General features: G+C 47.2%; 1 protein-coding gene and 2 long non-coding RNA genes across 9 annotated transcripts in view; 1 reads left to right on the forward strand and 2 right to left on the reverse strand.

The window, feature by feature from the left end:
* The first annotated feature begins 23 nt into the window (after positions 1-23).
* Positions 24-18,389, forward strand: lrrc9 (leucine rich repeat containing 9). Of its 2 annotated transcripts, none has more exons than XM_023825557.2 (33): positions 24-593; positions 950-1,031; positions 1,136-1,354; positions 2,050-2,190; positions 2,371-2,434; positions 2,554-2,624; positions 3,252-3,434; positions 3,928-4,083; positions 4,215-4,384; positions 4,519-4,650; positions 5,140-5,319; positions 6,173-6,272; positions 6,352-6,451; positions 6,542-6,688; positions 6,793-6,911; positions 7,018-7,215; positions 7,585-7,704; positions 8,129-8,320; positions 8,518-8,640; positions 8,874-9,014; positions 9,090-9,267; positions 9,502-9,722; positions 10,373-10,495; positions 10,599-10,729; positions 10,908-11,016; positions 11,344-11,483; positions 11,916-12,052; positions 12,159-12,376; positions 13,740-13,808; positions 14,781-14,906; positions 16,504-16,669; positions 17,006-17,159; positions 17,239-18,389. In XM_023825557.2, the coding sequence occupies exons 2-33, from the start codon at positions 993-995 to the stop codon at positions 17,330-17,332; spliced, it is 4,461 nt and encodes a 1,486-aa protein (XP_023681325.2). In that variant the 5' UTR covers positions 24-593; positions 950-992; the 3' UTR covers positions 17,333-18,389. The 2 variants fall into 2 exon arrangements, with proteins under 2 accessions (XP_023681325.2, XP_072555231.1); XM_072699130.1 differs by having other exon boundaries at positions 17,010-17,159.
* LOC111851046 (uncharacterized) lies at positions 5,312-6,536 on the reverse strand. Its single transcript, XR_011982561.1, has 3 exons — positions 5,892-6,536; positions 5,598-5,698; positions 5,312-5,386 (listed from the first exon to the last, which is right to left on the reverse strand). It is a non-coding gene; the product is annotated as an uncharacterized lncRNA (long non-coding RNA).
* LOC111851045 (uncharacterized) overlaps positions 12,371-24,357 on the reverse strand; it is a 12,845-nt gene continuing 858 nt past the window's right edge. For 2 of the 6 annotated variants that reach the window (XR_002839930.2, XR_002839928.2), the window contains exons 3-5: positions 23,931-24,015; positions 22,981-23,068; positions 21,672-22,845 (exon numbers count right to left, since the gene is read on the reverse strand). This is a non-coding gene — a long non-coding RNA (uncharacterized lncRNA). Of the gene's footprint in view, positions 13,312-13,894; positions 16,636-21,671; positions 22,846-22,980; positions 23,072-23,930; positions 24,016-24,357 lie in introns of those variants that run through there. The other 4 variants (XR_011982560.1, XR_011982558.1, XR_011982559.1 and 1 more) reach the window with 4 other exon arrangements.

The following is a 24,357-nucleotide window of genomic DNA, read 5'->3' on the forward strand; positions in this document are numbered from 1 at the left end:
TTGTCCCTGCTGGCCTGGGAGTGACAGGAGTGCTACCGTTAAACTCCACTGTCGCTGAGATATATATATATACAGCCCAGAAAAATAATTTAGACATTATATACAACATACAAGCTCACGCCTGCATCTGTATTCAGTTACTTCATTGATAAAAAAAAAACATATGAATTACTACGACTTCTAAAATGATGGTGTGAACTACATACTTTTACCAGCTTCGGATTCCCGTTTTCCGCATTCTTGCCATACTATGATATATATCTTATATAGTTACATGTTATATAGTGGTTAAATCAGACAAAAGGCATTTTCGGGACCCCGGCATTTCATGGGAATGGGGGCAGGAGGTAGTCCTAGGACTGGGTACTAAAAAGACACTGCTGCGCCCTCTGCTGGATAATGAAGACAGAGTACATTTTAAGTATTTTTTAACGCCCTTTAAATTCCAAGATGGCTCCCTGGAAACAGGACGCACACTTCCTTAGAAACAGAAAACTTAAACTAAACGCCGCTGCGGAAATGGTATAACGCATCATCCACATGTAAAGAGGTTCACTTTTTTTGGAAAACAGGCGAAGACCACATTGAGACAGGTGAGACATGTAAGAAACTTCCACAAGAACTCTGCAGACAGTTTCTGTTGGCTATCTGGTTAACTGAAGGGGAGGACTTGAAATAACTTAATTGTCTTAACTTAAGAATAAATGTAACTGATTGGCATGCACGTCCATAAAAAACAACTCTAGAAAGCTAAATGAGATGCATTGCTTGTTCATTATGCATAGCTTGTCCAATTTGCTTATGGTAAATCAAACTACGGACGCATATATATATATATATATATATATATATATATATATATATATATATATATATATATATATATATATATGAAGGCAACCTCTGTGTTATATTTAGTATGGGTAAGCTTGTCCCTGTTTCCTAACAGCTTCTGAGTGAGACAGTGCAGACATTTCCACAGTACAGGAGTGATGCTGCAGAGCAATGATGAGGAGCTCATCAGGGAGCTGGTACTGTCCTGCCCTTTGGATCGGCACGTCCTTTCTGATGCCAGTCACATTATGGGTGTGTGTTTCCTATGCTAACTAACAGCCCTTTTCCCTGCTCCCCACAGTGCACAGCTAATGGCTTGTGCTATGAGAAGGTGACTCGGGACGGGAGTGTGGCCTCTTCTCTCGAGATGCTGTTCTCAGGATTCTCTCGCATGGTGGGCCTCTCCCTCTTCCCCAGGCTGTGCCAGCTCACTGTGGTGGGCCAGGCCGTGGCTCTCATCCAGGGCCTGGAGGCCTGCCCCCTGCTTCAGGAGCTCTGGGTGGCCGAATGTCAACTAACTGTAAGTGTAGATGGAGCACTTTGTCGGGGGCGGGTGAAATTTCCAAGCTGGGGGATGCTACTCTTTATGGCTAGCTATTACTCATAGCCTGTGCTGTCGGGTGATGAGATTTCATGTTTGCAGTCACACATTTACAGACCCCGATACTTAGCATCATCATCCATCCATCCATCCATCTTCCATATGCACTTAACCAGTTCAGGATCAAGTGAACTTTTTCTTGAAAGGTAATCTTGACATAAAAATAAAGTTATAAGCATAACAGAATTTATAGTTCTCAGTGCGAGATAATTCTCAGTGGTTATCAACCTTTGTCACATTCAGGGATCCATCCATTCACCTTCCATGACCATTGACCCAGTGCAGAGTCACGGTGTTTTCTTGAAGCCCATAACAGGAAACACTGCACAAGGCAGGGTTGACCCTTAGCGGTATGGCAGCCAGTGACAGAACACACGTTCACACCATGGGCACTTAAGAGATGCCACCTCACCTAACCTCATGTTTTTGGACTGTGGGACAAAACCAGAATACCCAGAGGAAACCCATGCAACACCAGGAGAACATGCAACCTCCACACATGGAGAATTAGGGGAGACGCTCAGGGATCTGCACCAACATCCACTTTAATAGCAGCATGTGATGATGGTTTACCCTCAGTGGTCACTTTACCTCTGATTCTTCTGATCTTAAAGGAGATTTCTGGCCTCCAGACCTGCATCCAACTGCAGAAACTCTACCTCTATGATAACAAAATCAGTAAGATTGAAAACCTTGAGAAACTGGAAAACCTTGAGGTTTTATGGCTCAGCAACAACTGCATTGCTCTCATTGAGGTCAGTTTCGTCCCATTTTCATTAGTTTGCTAGTGATTGTGCGTATCATAATGCAGCTGCAGTTTCACCCACTCATCAATTCCCAGACTTGTGCGGTGGTACATAAGCTGTCAAAACAATCTCTGTGCTAAAACTGTTTGTTGGGTGCTCTTTGACTTGTTTGTCCTTTTGTACATTAAGGGGCTAGACACTCTTTGGAACCTGAGGGAGTTAAATCTTGCTGACAACGCCATTGAAAGAGTTGGTATGCTGATGAATGGGATACCTTAAGCATGTATGGCTTATTGAGCAGTTTGCTGTGGTTTGTACTGCACTATTCATATTAAGCACACCTATTACATTACTTTCATGTCCTTATTTTAGAGCATAGCCTGGACCTCAACATCAATCTACAAAATCTCAATCTTTCAGGAAATAAAATCAGCTCATTGAAGGTGCGTCCCAGAAATCACATCTCTTTTATACAAGGTAGACCCATTGTCATTTTAATCATAGCTGTAATTTTTGATAATCTTAACATAGTTAAGGTTGTCAGTCAAAGGGCTGCTGCTACAGCGTCTGGATTAGCGAAATTCAGCATTTAATACTCCCCTGATTACGGAGTTTTACTTACAATTGTACGGCAATCAGCCGTGTAGCGCTTTACCCCTGACAGCCAGTCAGGAGGAGGGAAGCTCAGATCACTCCTGCTCTCCCAAGTTCTTTGTTTGCCGTCGCTCCTTTTCAGACTTTGGAGAAAAGATTCTTTAATTTGAGTACCACTTAGCTTGAGACTTTCCAGTTTTCAATCAATATGTTTATTACATCCTGGAATTATTTTACCTTTCCTTGAGGAAAAACATGATGTTTGAATAATAGAAAGTGAGCTCTGACCATGTATCTGTTGATGACCCCCCCCCCCCCCCCCAACTGTTTCTGTAAGGCGGTCTTTCAATGATGCGTCCCTGGGTAATCTGGGCGCACTTCCACAGAGCGATGTTTAAGTGCCTCTTGGTGGCGTCTGCTATTTTGCCTAGGGGGTTATGTTGGCTAAGTTGTTTATGGGCATCATCCTGTGACAGGAGCTGACCAACCTGGCCAGACTGCCTGCCCTGAAGGAGTTGGGTTTGATGGACCCCCAGTATGGCGCCAACCCCGTGTGCCTGCTGTGTAACTACGCCACCCACCTGCTTTACCACATGCCCGGCCTGCAGCGACTTGACACGTATGACGTGTCCAGCAAGCTTCTCAAGGACATGGCAGAGGTGAGCTATCCTGACCCCCACCGTCAGCTGGCTGAAGCTCCTCTATAGAAGTACATTCATGGATGTAGCACCAGACTAGTATGCGCAGGATATTTTTTTTTTTTGGGGGGGGGGTGCTGTTTCATGCTGTGGATCAGTGATGATCCCCCACCAGAGGTGATTCTAGGGACTCCGGGGGCCCAGGGTAAAAAAAAAATAAGAAAAAAATCTGCATGGGGCCCTCAAATTTCACCCTGACATGTTGAAATTAAATACCATGTTTTTTAGCACAAAGCCGAAATTAATAATTTCACCAAAGACAATTTAATAAATGCAGATCCTTTACTTCCACTTTTGTGGAAAACAGAATAAAACACAAATAAAACAGATTTGTCGTTGCAATGTACTATGTAATCAACTGCTTTTGGGGAATCCCCCCCTCCTGGCTCAGGGGGCCCCAGGCCATTGCCTGCATTGCCTGCCCTGTCACTATGCCTCTGTCCCCCTCCCCCAGGCCACTGTGATGAAGAAGATGATGTACTACAATATGCGAGTGAAGCGGGTGCAGGGCCAGCTAGCTGAGACTGAGGCCCGGCTGCTGCAGCACAAGAAGAGACTGCTGCTGCTTCCGGAGAAGCAGATTTGGGTCCTCAGCCACGCCATCAAGCACGTATGTCCTACAGCGCAGACGGTCCACCTTGCTGCTACTCACAGCCCTTGAATTTGCAGGCTCGGTTTCACTTAACCAGAGTCCCAATGGAGAATGCAACATCGCGGCTGCTTTCACGCCTTGTCATGCAGGTGGAGAGAGAGCTGGCAGAGGTGCTGGTCAAGCCTGGGAGGTTGGTCCACCACCAGGACGCTCCTTCGTCGCCAGCACCCAAGTTCTCAGCTTGCGCTGAGTTGAAGCTTCTGCAGAAGCTGGATGCCCTGAAGGAGAGGCTAAGGTTGTGGATGAGCCGACTAGAGGAGTGAGTACAGCAGCACTGGTACAGAAAGCAAACTTGGTACCATGGTCCTAAGACACACAACTTAGAATTTTTAATGGTTTGTTGGTTTAGAAGCAAATTCAATAGTTGACATGTATACGGCTTCTATTTTACAGAGTAGAGATTCACCACCAGGCAGAGCTGTCCTTGGCTACCGAGAGGAAGAACCTGCTGGTGCACTTCTTGGTGATGGAGCTGGAAACTGTGGGCAACATCCACTTTGAAGAGGGCAGTTCTGCTGACCCATGGTACATGCGCCACATCCTGTTACCCACCCTAGGGCACTGCCACCTCTGAGCCGCTTCCCCTAAACAACATTCAGCCCCTCGGCGGCTCCTCTGATGCTATGACATCATAAGCTCACTATCCTCATTCCTGCTCCGGTTACTGCTACTCGTCCTGCTGCAGCTGCACCATCTGCCCGTTTGTCAGTCTCCAAATGGTGAATTCCCATGATGCTTTTCTCCAGTACATCCAATGTGTCATTTCGGACCAAAAACACTGCTGTGAACTTTAATGATTGCCGGTCACCAGCACTGCCCAAATCTCCCATGATTCCTTGCCCTGCTACCTCCCCAGGCTCCTTTGCTCCCTGGTCTACAGCACTGCTTTGGTTTTCTATTTTCTCTGCCTGATATTCCTTGACGTTTTTCTGCCTCTTGCTGCCTTAGGCTCCCTCATCTCCCTTGACTCATGGTGCCCAATACTGCTCTGACAGAGACCTACCGTTCCTATAGGTTCACATCTTGCTGCGACCTCATCCTGTCACGGTTCTGCACTCAGGAGCAAAAGGCACACGGTATCGCCGGGGTTAGGGTCACACGTGTCATCAGGTTGCACAACCGTGCACTGCGTCTGCGCTTTGAAGACAAGTTGCATGCACTGTTGGCAAGCGAGGAGTCTGCAGATTTCTCCCAGTAAGTGTCGGCCCCCAGGGTGAGAGACAAGGGGGGGCTATCCCTCCTTAACTGTGGTCCCAGAGGGCTGCAGAAGAAACAGGGCAACAAGTAGTAACTTCTTGTTAGCCACATAAGTTTCAGAATTCATGGCTATGAGACGACTACTGCAAATCCATACAGAATAACTGATACTGGAAATACCCCTTTCTGATATAGCACTTGGCCACAGGACACCCAGTAGCAAACTGGGAATTATTAAAGTAACAAAAATTTGAACACACACCATTATACTCTACCTGCCTCCTGCAACATTGGTGCACCGGTCTGTGCCTCTCCTTATAGAGCTATTCTCAAGAGCCAAGTGATATCTCTCTTCTCCCTATTCATCTGCTGCATCCTGAATTATTAAAGCCTGAACTGTAATATGGTCCAGAGGAGGCTAATAACTAACAGGACAATTCATCCAATGAGAATGAAGACGTGTCTTACATGTCTTTACAAGTCTGAATGAAAGAGTGACAATAAAGTGGCAGATTCCCAGAGAGGCCGTAGCATGAGGTCCAGCCTAGATGGGACAATCTGGAGCTTACTTTTAGAAAGACCCAGGAATAGCATGTCGATCAGTCATAGATGAAGCCAGTGGAGACTGATGACTGCTGCAATCTGTTACGGCTCAAGAGCCTTTACTCATGTTCTGCAACAGCACATGTGTCCACTAGAAAAAGGGTCCTGTTCAGAGTCACGCCGCTATGCAGCCCAGATTCCCCTGACTGTAAAAACAGCAATACAAATGGCTTATGGTTAATAAAGTGTAACATGTGCTTACCTACAAGCTGGGAACCTGCCAGCAAACTGACTAATATTTGGGCAGGAACCCCAAACGATGGCTGGACTATCTCTTCTACATGCCGGATGGGGAGGCAGACAAGCTCCTGCGCATCATGGAAGACGGGTTCCCACCTGCGCATGAGGTACGTTTATCAGAATCTTTTCCATGCAAGTGTGCATGTCTGTACCCGTGTATGAAAATGCGTCTCTCCACCTGCACAGGCTGTGGGAAAGGACAGGGCTGTCGCATTATCCAGCAGTCTGAGTGTGAGTGAGAGGCCCAGGCAGCAGCTGGGGCAGAACCCACGGCCTTCCCAACACGGTCTGTCCTCAGCACAGGACCCTCCCCCTCCCCCCCACCCCAGAGAGCATAGGGGACACAGGTGACTCACAAGGCCTCTCCATTTCCCAGACCAGGTAATTGTGGCAAAGGTGTTCCTGGGGCGCAGCATGCCAGCCAGAGAGGGAGAACCTATGGAACCTGACAGCTACCCAAAGGCCCATTCTGTGTACCACACCGTTACCATGGATACCCACCTTGGTGGAACACCGATGGCAGGTAGTGTCATACAGATCGACCCAGTGGTTCTGTATTTTGCCTACATGTTTTGGGAGTACAGAGACTTTTCTTCTCTCTGTCTCCCTCTGCTGTCTGGGGCACAGAAGGCTCCTCCATGCCCCACCCCAGCTGTGAGTGTGGATTCCAGCAGAAGAAGTGGTTTGTATTTGATCATGAACTGGTCCTCCCAGAATACCTCGTCGACTTTGAGTACATCACCCAGGTATGCTGACGGGCAGGAGCTCATGGGCTGACTGCACCTAACTGCTGCACTACCTGGGAGATCGTCGATTTTTAACGGAGAGATGATATTTCATGTCTTTCTTCAGGACAGACATTGGATGGCGCTTCCTGAGCCCACAATGTCAAACCAGGTGAAAGGACCACCCCTCTTTCAGCAGGACGTCGACTTGGATATGGACGCCCTCGACATGGAACCTGGCTTCCAGCTTCGCCCCAAGATTGTGACCCTGGATGAGAAGACGGCTCTGGCAATGGCCCGGGCCAGCGTGCTGGGCCAGATCACGGTGAGGCTGGGGCCACCCGACCCAGGCACCGTTTGGGTCATCCTGGAGAGGGACTTGTATGTGGTGAAATGTAAGGTGGTACTCTGGGCACCAGAAGTTCACAAGCCTGAACCTGTTGTGTTCACACAGGCGAGGAACTATGCCTTGGTACTCCAACACTCTAGTGGTACTTCCAATTATTTTCATTTCATTGACTGCCAGGACATTTAAGCACCATTCATCCAAGTTTGCCTGTCTTTCCAGAGGCTGATTGTTTAAAAACAACAGTACCTGTTAATTATGAAGAGGTTTGTCTCTCATCTGTAAACACTGATATGGCCATGACCCCCCCCCCCCTCCTCCTATCATCCTTCTTTTCTCTGGAGTCAGATTCTGAATCTCCATGGAAACAGCCTCAGCGAACTGAAGGGGATCTCACAACTGATGGCCCTTCGGCATCTGACTGTCAGTTTCAACGAGTTAACACATCTGGATGACCTTTCGCATATGGTACGGTGCCTCACATCTGGATGGTTTCCTATGGGGCTGTACAGGCAGTGTCAGTAGGGTTTTGGCTCTGACAAATTCACGAAGTACTCCTCTACAGCTTTGACGAACATCAAAGTTTAGCTATGTTCATGAAGCACTGAAATCTTCTTGTACAGTACATCCTATCATGGGCAGACCTTCCAGCCCGTGTTACGGCTACCCACAACACACTGCAGGTGCTTATCTTCTGGACCTTCAGACTTTTCATGTGAACTGTGTACTTTATTTATCACGGTGATACTGGAAGTCGGCATTTTGGCTGAAACTGATGCTGTCGATGTTAAGTCAGCACTAGCTGGACAGACAGAGGTCACGATAGCGAGGCAGCGAGTTGCCGTTGGGTTATTTACAGTTGTCATTCTTCTCCATCGGTGCTGGGGAGCAGCCTAGATTAGAGTCTGTGGATGCCAGCTACAACCGTATTACCACCCTGGAAGGCTTCCGTGGCATGAAGCAGCTAAGCCAGCTGGATCTGCGCTGGAACAAGCTGACCAGGGCGCGGTCGGAGGCAGCAGGGCTATGTCAACACGCCCCCTGCCTGCAACGCCTCGATATATGTCATAACCCCTGGCACAAGGTTAGAAGTCCCTGAGCACACAGCAAGCACACAGCTAGCACACCGCGAGCACACAGCAAGCACACAGCAAGCACACAGCTAGCACACCGCGAGCACACCGCGAGCACACAGCTAGCACACCGCGAGCACACAGCTAGCACACCGCGAGCACAGCCCAGAATGCCCCCCGACTACTAAGCCTGTTCTGCGTGTTTCAGCCTGCCATGTTACGCATGGTGGTTTTAAGCCACCTGAGGGCCCTCACACACCTGGATGGGCAGCTGGTGAGCGAGGAGGAGGTGGTGGCCGTCACGCAGATGGGCGAGTCCCGGATTGACCAGGTAGGACGAAACTCTCCACGCATGCAAAAACACACCCTGCATGGAGGCCGCGTGTCCTCTGACTGCAAACACCTGAATACAGATGCAGCAGCAAGCCAGCCAACAGATCCTAAAATGTACTGATGTACTGGCAAACTCCGAAGCGGTTCACGGTAAATCTAGAAAGACTGAAATCAAATGAGAGGCGAATCCAGCAGCTACTCGATGTGAATGTGAGGTTTATTGTATTGCAGGTCTCCATCCTGGCCCACTCACGGACCGACACAGATCGGCCACGCCGCCTCAGTCTTCTCTCTACGGCCCAACTCCTGACTAAGTCCCACCCGACACCCTGGGACCTCAGTGCTGGGCTGGAAGTGGTCTGGACCTTGAAGGTGAGCGCTTCCCGCAGCGGAGTCTGTCCACAGGAAAAATGAGCACATGACAGATGTATAAGCCTTTCGTGACAGATTACTGCCCTCAACTTGGATGGCCAAAGGCTCTCTCGACTGGAAAATCTGGAGGGACTGGTCAACCTTCAGTGGGCCTCCTTCAACAACAATGATATCACCGACATAGAAGGCCTGGAGAAGTGCCGGCAGCTGAAGGAGCTCTCCCTGGATGATAATGACATTTCCAGACTTGACGGTCAGTCGCATGGATGCATGAGTCTGTGCACGAGACTGCTGGGGTGAGATGATAGGGGCAGGTGCTGACTGGATAGCAATGTCCTCCTTGTTATTTAAGACAGCCCTTAGAGTGATGGTAGTATATGGTACTAGCCAATTTCAGACACGACTCTCCCTAAGTCCCCCAAATACCCCTGTCTTAGTAGTTAACTGAAGCATGGATGTGGTACAGAGTAAGTTACTATGTCTGCAGGTCTGTCATGCCTACATCAACTGACGCGTCTCAGCATGAACGGGAACCGGCTGAGCAGCCTTGACACATGCATCTTTGACGAGCTGCCGTTCCTGCACTTTCTGTCCATGGAGAACAACCGACTGGGCTCCCTGCGCGGAACGCAGAGAGTGCGCTCTCTCTTTGAACTATACGTGGGCAACAATCGCATCGGTGCCACCAGAGACATCTACTACCTCAAGGTTGGGTGTGCCACACACACAGCCTTCGAACTGTTTAAATATAACTCTTAGATATAATTGTTCAATGTTATATCAGCCCCAGACAACATCTATATTCAGTATTCCCAAATGTATACTAATCTACAGTTTATAGTGCCATAGTATTTATTGTATTTACAGTATAATACTTAATATAATAGTATTTTATCATTAATGTATTGTAACATTTATTACTACAGTATGTCACTGCATGCACTGGCAAATAAACTGTGCCACTAAATACTGTAGTTACTCTGTAGTGATTAGTTTTCTTAGTACCATCATTAGTACCTTAGTACCTTTTGTCACTATTATTACTATCCTTAATTATTGTTACTATTGCCAGTTTTGTCAGTCTTATTATTCTTTATTCTTCTTCCATTTTTTGCATTGTGGTCTTTCATATGTCTAAACTACTGGAGGCTTAAATTTCCTTCAGGATCAATAAAGTATCTGTCTGTTCTTCAGTTAAAGAGTTATAGTGATATATCCAGAAGAGTGTTTCAAGTTGATATTTTCTCTTAAGCTCACTTTATATTACCAGATATTTCAGTTGTCTCCTATAATATCTATAAACAAAGGCTACAGTGACTCCTGGTTATTTCACAGAACCAGTACTCTCATTTTTTCAGGCCCTGACCAGCCTTGTAGTTCTGGATCTGCACGGGAATCCCCTGGTGGCAAAACAGGAGAACTACAGGATGTACGTGGTGTTCCAGCTGCCTTCACTCAAGGCTTTGGATGGGCTGGCAGTGGTGAGAGCTTGAGTTTACGGGAGTAGAAAACGGAACCCCCCCCCCCTTCATAAATGCACTGCCAGGTGAGGGAAGGCCTGACCACCTGTGCTATGTTCTACAGGAGATGTCGGAGAGCGAGAGTGCCAAGGACATTTTCGGGGGACGTCTGACCCCTGACATGGTGGTTGAGAAGCTGGGTCACGCAAACTACTCCCAAATCTCTGAACTGGACCTGCAAGGTTCCTCTATCAGGTACTCCTGAGGCCTCCTGCCTTCATGGACAGCTCAAGCAGCTGCTGTGAGGATGCTTGGCGTTGAGGTTCTTTGCATGCTGACCTGTGTTACTGTCTTTTAACTTAGATTATGTTGCGTAGCATATCAAGCACCTTATGTAGCTGCTTCTCATGCAGGCCTCTGCTTCTCTCCTCAGGACGGTGGACTTGGCTCCCTTCCATCTTTTCCGTAGCCTGCGCAGCATCAATCTCATGCACAACAACCTCACTTCCTTCAGTGGCCTCATCTACCTGCCCAGAATCAAGGTGTGTGATTGGCCAGCCAGCTTTTGGGGAGCCAGAATGACCTCAGTTAATGTCATGCCTTACCACGGTAATGTTTGGCAGTTTGCTTCTTGCACATCTGAGTCAAGCTGTGTCCTTTGAGAGCGGTTAGGTGCCCAGTTAGCAGAGGTTGGATAGTTCAGGTCTAGAAAGTAAAAATCCAGACCAAGATTTTGTTTCAACCAAACAGATCAGCCACAGAGCACTGAACTGGCTGGTTGAAACAAAATCTTGGTCTGGATTATTTTCTCTCTGGACCCGAACTATCCACCTCTTCCAGTTAGACAGCAGCATTTCCCACCCTTGCAGGTGCTCTACCTGGACTACAATCGCATCGAATCCATTCTGCCCCAGCACAAGAGTCCAATCCAGCCAAATGGTCGGCAAACATTGTATCACAAGGTCAGCTCCAGTGGCTATGGGCAGCAGAATCTATCAAGAGCTAACAGGTACTGTACCCTGCTCTGATTGCTGGTGTTGCATGTGTCAGAACATAAGTGATTTGAAGTCATCTGTAATCAGGTTTTTTTTTTTGTTGGTGTGGTGTAGTTCCCTTTTTATTCACTGGGGGGCAGCAAAAGCATATGTTACCCATCCATCTCCCTACTCACTCATTCTGGTCAGGGTCACAAGGGCCTGGAGCCTCAGGCAGCAGAGGGCAGAATGCTGGGGTATACATTAGACAGGATGCATGGTACATACACTCTCAGAGTTTGCCATACGCTACAGGCAATATAGAGACATCTATAGCCTATAGCCAGCTGCATGTCTTTGTCTGGTTTAGCTAACCTGTGGTGGTTCTGCTTTTGAAATCAGTATAGCTGTCTATATGTCAGACATAGTTCTAGGTGCCAGGAAATGTGTCTCTTTCTGTGCCCCAGAGATGCCAGACCCGCTGACAGCCTGGACCCTCTGATGGAGAGCCTGGAGGTGCTGCATCTGGGTCACAATGGCATCTCCAACCTGGCCAGCCTGCAGCTCAGCAGACTCACGGGCCTGAGAGCCCTCTTCCTCCAAGGTAGCCAATCATCAGTCCCCAAGAGCTTGTGCACAGAACTATGTGTCGCACCTGTATGGAAGTGATCACACGTGTGCATCTGCGTGAAGGTTCTGTTTCTGCGCAGGCAATGAGATCAGCCACGTGGAGGGCCTCGAGGGGCTCCAGCATCTGCGGGAGCTGGTACTGGATGGCAATCGCATACGGGCCGTGAGACAGAGCTCCTTCAGTGGACAGACCGCGCTGGTGGAGCTGCGCTTGGCTGAGAACCGGCTGCGGGAGGTCGGCCACCTGCAGCCGCTCGTGAAGCTGCGCAGACTCTTCCTGGACGCGAACAAGCTGCAGGTACACAGCTGCACTAACGATCTGAGTCTGAGCTTGACTAAGCAATGAAAACCTCTCATTGAGCTGTGCAGCCTTCTGTACTGTACTGTTCATACAGGGCTTTGTAACCCTTCTTAAACCAACGACCACCAATTGGTAACAGACCAGAACAGGTGCATTAAAGGGGCATGTGTTTCCTGACATCTTCAGGGCAATCAGCACTTGATACGGGCCCTTGAATATGTAAAATTTGACATAAAACTGGTCAGGGGACCCAGAATTTCTAAGTATGGCCTATCACATCATTACCTATCACATAAGTAACAGCTAAGGATTGGGGGAACTTTCCCTTAGCTGCCGTTAAGCAACGTTGCTTCAATTTTGGGGCAATTCATCTCAAAAACTTGATCCGGTCCAGATCTTCACCCATACAGTGTGTCTGCAAAGTTTGAAAAAGATGCGTAGAATACTTTTGGAGTTTGTCGCACTAACAAGAAAGTGTCTGCGGTAGCAGCAACAGACCAGTCCTAAAACTATGGGAATGGAATTACTATTAAACATTTATGCAGACCACTGGAAGCTGCTCTATAGACACCCAGTATTATTAGTGCTCGGAAAATCGGAGAATTCTTACTGTAATGCAAAACTAGCCGTCCACATTTTTCAGTCCTGTCCTGAGCACATTCTTAGCTGAGGAAGAGTCTCAGATTACAGACTGCCCACATACCTTAAACTTTCGGAAGTCAGACCTCATTGCCGGGACGCCTTCTGACCTTACCGGTGGAGTGAGGAGCCTTGGGCTTGCTCACAGCAGCGTGTTGATCTTCAGGTGCTTCGTCTCGATCGACGGGCACATTAGCACGGCGATTAGATGTAGGGGAACATCGCCTGGTTACCATGGTGAAACATTCTACTGCCCCGCATTATGGAAAGTCTACGCTGATTGAAGGTCAGAGCTGCACATACAAAGACATTAAAAAAGATGAGAATCAAGCGAGGCGCAATCAGATTTGCGTCCACATCCCGCCGCATGCGCTGATTGTGGTTTGTCACAGTTGCGCTCTCGTTTTTAATTAGAACGCGGGTAGTAGTAATCACAGCACATTTCTGTACATCCCAACTGCCAGGGGAGGAGGGCAGAGACCCCCAGCTGCCTAAAGTCATGCATCAGCTGTCCAAGCAATGAGGGACTGCACAACAGGGGCACTGCGGCTCTGATTAGGGAAGGCTCTGCATCTAATGCATCTCTGAACAGCTGAAAGGAAGGAAACGCCAAGACATGACAGCACTCTGTGTTAGGGATGTCCCGATACAACGTTTTAACTTCCGATACGATACCGATATTGCAGCCTTCAGTACTAACCGATAGTCTGTGTGTCCGCAGGACTTGTGTGAGATCGAAAAGCTGGAGGAGCTGCCCTCACTGGTGGAGCTGTCTGTACTGGGTAACCCAGTGAGTATGACTGCACCCCTGTGACTGACCACCCAGAACAGTCACTTGAACCCTTATTTTGTGTGGTGATTAGTGCCCTGGCCCACCTGCAGTCCACAGGGTCTTGCAGTTGTACACCCTCTGCAGCCGCTTCTGAATTATATACCTGGATAAAACCAGATACTGATTAAACAATCAACCACTTTACGTAAATACAGTATGGTGCAAAAGTCTTAGGCAGTCAAAAGGAAATGTTTAAAGCTATTTATCTGGGTAGTGCACATTTGCTCAGAGCAAAAAACACAATTTAACACTGGAACATATGCAAATTAAGAGTAACACAATAAAAACTACTAATAATTTCTTCTGTTCTCTAAAAAGTTACCAGTGTCTAGTTGGATGGTTAGATGAACACCGCTTCAGTTCCCAAACCTCTCCTCAGGGCCACCCTAGCCACTCCATTCATTTATTACATTTCTTCACCAGCTCACTTGATTAATTTAATTAGTTAAAAAAGTCAATGAGATAGTTTTACACCAATATAAAGATATTTTACACATCATTTTCATTGGCTGCCTAAGACTTTTGCACAGTACTGTATATACCAGGAAATTTCATCCAGAGCAGCTTTGACCGTCACCTGTTTAAACAGGGTTGTAGAGCTGAGGTCGTTAACCTCTAAGCCAGGGTTATTCAAATCACGGTCCTCGAGGTCCGAGCACTGCTGGCTTTCCAGCCTTCCTTTAGCTGTCAGTCAGGTGTGAAGCCTCTGAGCAATCAGAATCAGTAATTATTAAACTAACTACCTGGGAGAACTGAAAAACAAGGCCCGGATTTGGAGTCGAGGTCCAGATTTGAAGAACCTTGCTCTAAGCCCACAACTGCAGTTACCATCCCGCCAGCTGCCCTCGTGGTCACATGCACACAGAAGCCCCCAGAGCTCCAGCATGTCCTGCTTGTGCATGAGTGTGCCCGTGTGTGGATGTGCGGCAGGTGGCCAGGAGGACTCGGCACCGTCCTGCCATGCTGGTGCGTCTCACCAGGCTGCAGGTGTTGGACGGCCTGGCAGTTACTCTGGAGGAGAGGGCCTGGGCGGACATGCTGCTTAATGAGACTGAGGTAAGGACCGCCCTGAGTGATGGCTCACTCGCGCAAGTGCTCGGGTCGTGACACACAGTCACTTCTGGCTCTCTCCGGAAGGTTATTAAGATATCATATTAATAAATCATCAGAAAGAACAGAGGTTGTATTCTTCCCCTTGGGGAGATTGCCCCTTTACCTCCTTGAGGCACAAATACAGGTGTGAGCAAGCATGGGGGGGTCATCACAACACGGGGTCAGCCAGCATCCAGCACCTGGAGCAATTGGGGTTAAGGACCATGCTCAAGGCCCCAACGGTGGCATTGGGTCGTTGGATATAGGATTCAAACCGGCAACCTTCCGATTACAGGTACAGAGTCCCAACCAGCTGAACCACACACCACCCCCAATAAAAGCATCTATCAAGTAACTTAATGCTTGCTTTTTATATAATCCAGGTAATTGGTTGCAGGCTCCAGCAAAAGTATAGGAAATTAAGGGAGTGCAATCCAGCACCTAAGACATTACACATCCTCATCCACTCCAAATCAGAGTGCAGGTAACATTTTCAAGGCTGTTCTGTCCAGAAATGCAGCAAAGGAGATTAGTGCCAAGCATTATGCCAGGGCAGCCAGTAAGAGCTGACCATGTTCCTGACAATCCGACAGCAGAGAACTAAAAGCCACGGATTACATCAAATCCGTCCTTTAGCCTGTGCAGCCTGATCCCAGCTTGTTAAGTCGAGATAAGAGTGGGGAGATTCCACCTTGTTATGGCCTCCCATCACACAACATAAATACTGCGTCCGGTTTCGTGTAATTTATCCATTCTCTGCTACCAGCAAATAGCAGCTAAACTGAGTAGGATGTGGATAGCCTAAGCAGGACCATGCCATCAGCACACCTTAGCTGACGGCGAGAGAGGTTAGAGTGCCCCTCAAGCTAGCTTTCAGATAGCCCCTGGGAGGCTGCAGAGTTTTTGTGTAGTTGTTGCTTGTGTTAGATACCACAGATAGTCTCAGTTACGGCTCCCTTTAATGGACCTGTTTGATGTGCGCGTGTCAGTGACAGACCACAAGGCTCGGAAAATTCACATTGTCAAGGTCTCCCTTCCGCTCCAGTTACAATCAAGAAATGTTTCTTTAGACAGAAATGTCTTTAGGCTGGACTGAGTCCAGCACTGGTAGATCCACTTGTGTATATGTAGCTCAGCAGAGCTGTGTGTGTGTGTGTGTGATGCTCTGTACCTTCTACTTTATATAAATGAATGAAATAGCTATAACTGTAAATACTACCATATGCATGCGTGAGAACCTACCCAACCTGACCGATTTTGTTTCAAGGATGTTCCATGTGTCTTGGAGAAAACTTTTAGCGACGGCCAAATGAAGCTTCATGAACCACTTGCTGTATTTTCTGACTCCACTAGATGGTGCTCTCTGTTCAAACAAAGGCCCAAATCGTGCCCCAAAGCAAACGAAAATATACAGCAAATGGTTCATGAAGCTTCATTTGTTCATCACTAAAAACTGGACATACATCAGGGAGCATGAATACAGTACATGACAAAAATGTTAATTATTGTTATTAGCCAGGTGATAAGGCAGCCTTGCAGACAGTCAGTCTCTGCTTAACAGTGTGGAGTCCCTGGAAGCACCGCCTTGGAGTCGGGGCATCCCGGCCAGCTGACCTTACCATCCCATGGGAGCTCACCACACACTGGGATCCTGCAGCACCTCCCGGGTTCAGATCTCCCACCATCAGCCTACCTGGAGGACAAGCCAGCACGCGACTCAGCCAAACGTCAGTGCCGCCGTACCAATTCCACGCGTGCTGCACGAGTTTTAAAAGCAGTCATGGGGGACATTGCACTTGCCATAAAACAGAGAGAAAAGAATTCATGAAAATGTAGAAGCCTGGAGCCAAAGGCAGCAGTACCTGATGAGATTTATCTGACCACAGACAGGCAGCCTGTTGTATCACATCCTTATTTTTCGTCTATCAATTGCTTTCCGAAGCACATTTACAAATGAAACACTGTCTGCTCTAATGCAGCACCAGTGATGTAAATGCCATCTGACTGCACAGCGATGACACGTCTAGAACCTTTGACCCTGATGTCACCTTTTCTCCTTGCAGACAGGAGGAGGCATATCTGTGGCCTGGCCCCCCCACCCCAGCACAGCATTCATCGCAAGCTGGCCCCCCTACAGCCAGGTGGCCCTCTGCATGTCACCGCCCTTCTCTCAAACAGACAGCAGGAATTCTTGCCGTATGCCAACGTGGATGGCGGGTAAGACGGGCTCCGCCCCTGCTGTGCCACGCAGGGCTCTCATATCCGATTCTCATTCTCATCCTGCTTCTTTGCTTAGGTTGCAAAATCACAGTGCTTCCAGTGCTTCCAGACGCACCATGCGGCACCACTGCAACGGGCAAGGAACGCGGCACACAGGTGCACGTCCTTGAAGACGGGAGCGAGAGTACACCACCGTGTATAGGTTCACAGCTTCACCAGGGAACGGCGCTTCTCTGCAACGAATGTGATCTGCTTGTGAATTCAGCTTAGATGGCTGAACCATATGCCAGGGATCACATGGCCAGTAAGTTCTATCCCAAAGATTAATCTACAAAGATGGCAGGAGTGTGGCCTTAGGGTGAAACAGCCAGTTTTCCAGTCACTGCAAAGATGGACATGTCATTAATTTAAAAACAGATGCACCTGAAAAACAGCGGAGCAGGTCTGATGGAGGTCCAGAGAGCGCATAATGCTGCTTTACAACACCTCTCCCAGGAGGAGCTGGAGCTTTGAGTAGATTCTGAGTATAATACTGTGATTGGTCAGCAACCATCATGCACATAGTCACTTGCCCACCGACGCAGGCCTTGACAGGAAGTGACACGGTGATGTTGTCACCTTTGGGTGATAATGGAGATCGTGGAGAAGCAGTTTTGGATGTTAGCTGATTTTTGTCTTTGAAAAGACTACCAGTGCTACTCCTTCTGTATTACAAAAACTACAAACCACTTGTCCATAGCATGGCTTATTCAACATTTCTATGCAGTTGCACTCGTTGGGCACCAGATGTCAATAATGCACCACCTGCCTGTCAAGACCTGAAGAAGTGGCTTAAATCCCATAGCCAATGAGTCCACCTTGAGACCGCTTCAGTAGTGGTGAATTATTAAGAAGATTGAGGGTCGTAGTGCATCATCACTGCTACAGCAAAGCAGACTGCCAGACATGGAACAGCACTCAAGACACTGTGATCCACCTTGGTGTAGGTGTGCTATGAATGACCACTTGCGATGGGTTCCTAAGCCCAAATGTGTCCCCACAAAGCCCTTGCCTTCCCCCAGGAAAAACTTCTGAGAGGCCGTCAGTCAGGGGTAAACAGCAGAACCCCTTTCAACACGGAATGCCAGTTCCTGAAGCTGGCCAAATGTTGGCTTGTGTGTCAGCCTTCGTCAATGGGTCTTTAATGCACACGATTCACTTCATCCATTAAAGCCCTCAATGGCCTGACGGCACATTCGTTTCACTGTGTCTCTGCGAATGGGCGTAGACAAGCTCGACAAGACAGGCAGCGGGAGACAAAGGGCGGCCTGATGACGTGGTCCTAATGCAGATTATGGCCTGAAAAACTGAGGATTCTGAGTACACACACACACCACTACAATCCTACACATACATTTGGAGGTCCTTCTGCCTGTTGATCAGCAGGAATTTTTGCATTTTATATAGAATTTGCATATAGTCTATTGATCATTCATAAAGCCATATGAGAAGCCATATTATGCCTGTCATATGTTTCGCTCTCTCTCTCTCTCTCTCTCTCTCTCCCTCTCCCTCTCTCTTACTGCCACTCAGTGGAGTACATGGTTCATAGCTGGTTTAATGGGATAGAACGTGACAGGTTAGATTTCCATCCATAAGACATAAAGTCTGGCTTGGAAGAGAGAGAGAGGAAGAGAAATCTCTCCCCATAGCCCTCTCTCAGTTCATTATTAAACATGCTTGGGCCTGTTGTCCTCTGTTGAGACAACTGCAAGTCCAGGGGGCCAGGATGTTGCTAAAGCAAGCTATTGGTCCAACTGAACCTGCCCAAGAAGCAAACGATTCTGAAAAATAGAAAAAACCAATGGACCAATAGCAAAAATACGGGCAAAGAAGACAGAGAATGGGGTCACACCACGATCCTCACCATACTTTAGGTAATTTATGTCATTAATCTGCCTCAGTCCAATGGCAGAGAACAGTGGCAGCTATTAGGTGGCCCAATTGTTCACATGACTTGAAGACAGAGTCTATAACTATTTTGTCTGTAGCTTCATGTACACTTGACATTGATGTTTCTGTAACTTCTGAGTAATTACCACAGGGAGCACAGCCTTATTATTACACGTTATAATAGATAAACACAATATACTGTATTGAGTGCCTGTTTCCACAACTCTGAGAATTCTATGGACGCTGTGAATTACTGCCGTGATAAACCTGCTTTTGCGGGGTGCTCGATGTGAAGTGTGCAAACGATTTTTTTTTACTTTGGTGCCAATATACAATTTCTGAAATTTGACTCATTTTATAAAGGCATGAATTCTGTAGCGAATATTTGAGCCTTCAGGCACAGACACAATTCAGGGAGCACAAAGAGGTAAAAACACAGCGATAATGACCGCTGAAATACCTGTCACTGTGCTATTGTTACAGGTCACCATTTTCCACTATCAATCTCCCACTATTTGTCTCTTGGGGAAAAAAGAGGGAGAGCCAAAGCGGAAAAACAGACTAAACAGGGGAAAACAGAGCTGTTCTTGTCAATCCAGGACTTATTGCTCACATACTTCTTTCTTAGTTAAAGAGCTCACTTAACCCAAGGAGGGCATTGAGATGTCACACAATGCAGCCACAAATCAAATGAGCTTTCCCCTAACCTTCTGTATCTCACCCAAAATGAGTCAGACCCAATCATCGCCGAAGCAGCCACGCTGGATCTCAGCGAGGCCAATGACACACATCCTCACCCTGGATGACAACATCGAAAAACACACTAGAGCGCTTAGCAACAGCAGACGCGAAGGGCAGGGCCTCAGTGGTCACTGTTTGTCAATCGCTCGGCAACGGAACACAGGACAGACTGGTGTGCGTGTGCACACACAGCGGTGCGTTTACGGAAACGAAATGCCGGCAGGAGGCATTTTAAGGTCCTCGTCTCTATGAATGGAGAACGTAAAGAAGCGAAACCCTCTTCATAAATGAAAAATACGAGCACTACTGACTCACATAATGTACTTTACATTCCGCCTCTCTGTCCTGACAATAAAGGAGATATAAGTACCACCGAGGTGATCACTCACTCCCAGCACCACATGTCCCACTCATTGCTCATATCATCACCAATCTGTGCTGGAATGGCTTACAGGGGAAGCAGCAGTGGGGGCTTTCTCTCCAGGGGAAGAGCAGGGAGCCGGGTAATACTCAAGCTTAGGAAACAGAGCATACTGAAGACCAAACTGGAGAGCCTTGAAGCAGGAAGAGCTGGACTCTGAGCTGTGTACCAAACAGTAGGCTGGCGAAAGGGACCCGGCCATCATGCTACCCAAACCGTCATCCCCTAAAACAGTGTTTTTCAACCCAGCTCCTTTCTATCTCCTGGAGCAAAAAATGGGGATTGTCCGGGAAGGAGCAAAAAGGTGGACCGTCTGACAGGGAGCTGGGAGGAAACAGAAATGTGGACTGTTTGGTAGGGGCAAAAACATGGACTGTTTGGAAGGGAGCAAAAATGTGGATTGTTTGGTAGGGAGCTGGAATGGAGCAAAAACATGGACTGTTTGGTAGGGAGCAAAAATGTGGATTGTTTTGTAGGGAGCTGGGATGGAGCAAAAACATGGACTCTCTGGGGGTCCCCGAGGACCGGGTTGGAAAACACTGTCCTAAAAAACACACAGCTTGCATATGGGAAGACACAAGCTGTGACTCTACATGCTCCTTGTCCAATTTCAAAAAATGTTTCAGGAAATCAGCAAGAAGGCAGATTAGGTAGAGAAAAATCAGCATAATCTGTCCCCCATTTCAGTGTCCAAAAAAAGACAACAGCATGGCCCATGTCTGTGCACACTTCCAGGGACCAGGATCGACTGCCCAAACCCACATAATGACACCCACCGGATTATATGAGGATGTGATTTTTTTGAGTACTGTCTGGATGTCATCTCATGTGTAGCAATTGCTTCCCAAATCAGCAACAGTTGGAATGAGGCCATAATCTCCTTTTCATGTAATCACCCTCTTATCCATGTCAATGATTTGGCCTTTTTACCAGATCAGCCTATGATCCACGCCCTCGCTCACACCCCCCCCACACCCCCCCCCCCCATTCACCTTACAACTAAGCAGACATCTGGGATGGCCAATGAAATCACCCACATCAGTCATGATATTATAATAATGTAAATTTGCTGTAGTATCCAAAGTATTAAAGATAAACTGAGAGGGGTTTAATATTAAGACAGGTATTCCTCTGTCTTGGGCCATGTGAGCTGTGAGCTGTGACCTCAGGGAAATACGTAGCTTGAGATAAGGCAGAGAGTGGACAAAAACACTAGTGTTGTGTGCATTCTTGATGTAATTATGACACCACTGTGTGATGTGCTCACTATTCAACTGCAGAGGCACATAGCCAGGGTAAGACAGCATCTTTTGTGTTTTTTTTTAAAGACATCCTCTGTGTCGATTGACAAAAGCGTATTAATCTGACCCTGTTCTGTTCCCCGGCAAAAAAAACACACAGGTTTGACCTTCTGCTTCTGAAACCATTTCCTTCAGTGTTTATGACCTGATATTGCTCTTGCCATACAGAACACATGGACTTTGCATTGCCTGCACCACAAAGCAAACAGGACAAAAACCCTATTGGTCACAGAATGCTGCATATGATACGTTTAACAGTCAAAAGGAAAACAGTTTGTTTCTGATCACATTGATATATTTTGTGCATAGCGAAGAATACACAATGTGCATAAGATCACAAAATGTCCTGGCAAAGGTGATAACACATGAAAAACTTCGGAACTTTAGCTTTATATCTGTAAATGTGTCTTCGTCCTCTGGTGACCTTCTCCTTCTGCCTTGGTTAAAAAGTCCGGAGTCTCTTTATACTTTTATATGTTTTCCTGTCAGTACCTTTCATGTGGCACTGGATCTCTGTGAATACTTTGAGAAAATATTCTCTCCCACGCCAATCATGGCAAACAGGACAACCTTGACTCGGAGCATCGGCACCGAGGCATCTAAGTTCTGTCACATCCTAGTTCTGCATCTCAGGAGGTCTACAAGCAATCTGCTGCCAATCATGGGCAAATGAAATAGGATAAGCTATTCTACAGCAACACAGGGATTACATACAAGGGCTTATCCTCCTGCAACTGCAGCTAAGGGAGGGACCAACGGCCAGCATCACACACACGGTATACCGCTGCCCCTGTGCACTGACCTGCCAGATGGGCCCACAGCCTCCTTCACATGTTAGCAAGGCTGAGGTGGCCCTCAATAAGCAGCTCAGCTATTGGTCCAAAAACCAAGCCCTGGAGACTGCTGTCACCAGATACTTAAGGGTAATGCCAGTGGAGGTGAGATATGTTTCCGTTGCTCGGTCGGTGCGGCGGGTGAGGCTGTGTTTCTGAACATAAGCGGGAGGTGAGAAGAATGAGCGTTTTATGAAAACACTTAGGTGTTGTTTTGAATAATAGATTTGAGCTGCTGCGGCTCAGGGAAATCGAAAAAGACGGATATTGTTCCGTATCTCCACTCTGCTCAGATTATTATTATTATTTCACAGAGCATAATTGGAGCCAGGAAGACAACTGTAATGAATTTCGGACGACCTCGTTTGCAGGCCCTTTGCAGGGAGCAGGAACACGATGCTCCTGGCCTGGGGTCAGTCATGGAGGGTTTTGTGTGGCACGAGCAAAACAGCTTCCTGTCAAAAAGGGGACAGTAGTGTGATTATAAAGTGATATACAGCCGAACCCTGCTTTCTTAGGCAGTAATCACCACAATGACACCCTTCAGTGGCCAAACACACTGTAATTGTGCTGCAATTTGCAATACTTACAGACTTACGGTGCTGCCAATCACACACGCGGCATGTGGTATTCTCCTACTGGCAATCATGGTCTGGACCAGGGCCAAAAAAGTCAAAGCTGCTGGGAAGGTGGGAAGGGGGCAGAATGAGTGTTTGGTCGCCACCCAGCCCAGAACCTCACCCCCCACAAAGCGCCTTAGGATCTCACTTAAGCAACAAAAACAAAAAAAAAGCAAAGTCACATGACCCCTGCAGTCTCAAGTTCTGTGATACTCCTGGCTGTCATGGTCAACTAATCTTCAGAGTCAGAAGCAAAAGTAAAACTCATGGTGGCGGCCAACTTTACTTGAACATGGGTGGGATTTCGAATTCCACCTGACACTTGGATGTAAATGCGGTGTATTTATTTAGCAGGATTAGCAAAGTGCTACAGGATTATATTCTTTCCTCCATAAAATGTAACAAAATTGTCACTACTAACATAAAACACTTCTAATACAAAATTTAGACCATGAACTGAAAAAATCAGTGAATTCATACCTGCCGCCTATCTGACAGCATTAGGCAAAGCAAAAAGTATTATGCCTGGACATTTTACCATTTATAGGTCTGTAATAAATAATAATAAAAAGAACTATTCATTAGTTTACAATTGATATACAACTTGTCATGTAACACATACATACCACACACAGACAGACATCTTCCAGAGGTAACCTGGGGCGCCTCTACATACGGGGCCTCTGATAAAATAGGCCTCAAAACGCCCCTCCTTCCCTCCCTCTCCATGGCAACTTTATCTACCTCTTTATACATCCAACAATGCACATATTTCCTATTTCAATTAAGCTGTCCTGGTTGTGTGCAGTTTTCCCTATATTACCCCCCATAAACCTTGTTACATCTGGTCAAGGAAACACAGCTGGATCTAGAAGTGGGCACGGGTGGGCAATGCCCATCCAAATTTCTGCTCTGCCTACCTAATCGGTCAATTTCAGCCTGCGCCATCTGAATCTGCCAGTCACGTTTATTTCATTCGTCCCATCAGATATTCTTCTGCGGAGCCTGTGAAAGTGGAGGAGGAATGTTACCTTATTCTTATTAAAGCTCCTTCTTGCTAAAATGTGTCTTTTGTTGCTGTAGTTTTCTGTATTGTTGTGTTGAATAAGGATCTTTGCAGTACTGGTTTCTGTAACTCTTGGCTTTATATCAGCGCAGGGCTGCCAACTTTGGTCAGCTGGCTGGAGTGAGACTTTCAAGTCTGCGCAAGTCTTCTTAGAAAAATGAACGGTTTTGTTAAATTTTGTACAGGGGACTAATAATTATGACCTTAACTGTAGATTATGTGCTATAATTTACGTTCACCTCCCTTGTCCACTTTGCACCAATGCAGTGCAGGTCACTCCA

The sequence above is a fragment of the Paramormyrops kingsleyae genome, chromosome 14 (assembly GCF_048594095.1).
Source record: "Paramormyrops kingsleyae isolate MSU_618 chromosome 14, PKINGS_0.4, whole genome shotgun sequence".
Classification (NCBI taxonomy): Eukaryota; Metazoa; Chordata; class Actinopteri; order Osteoglossiformes; family Mormyridae; genus Paramormyrops; species Paramormyrops kingsleyae.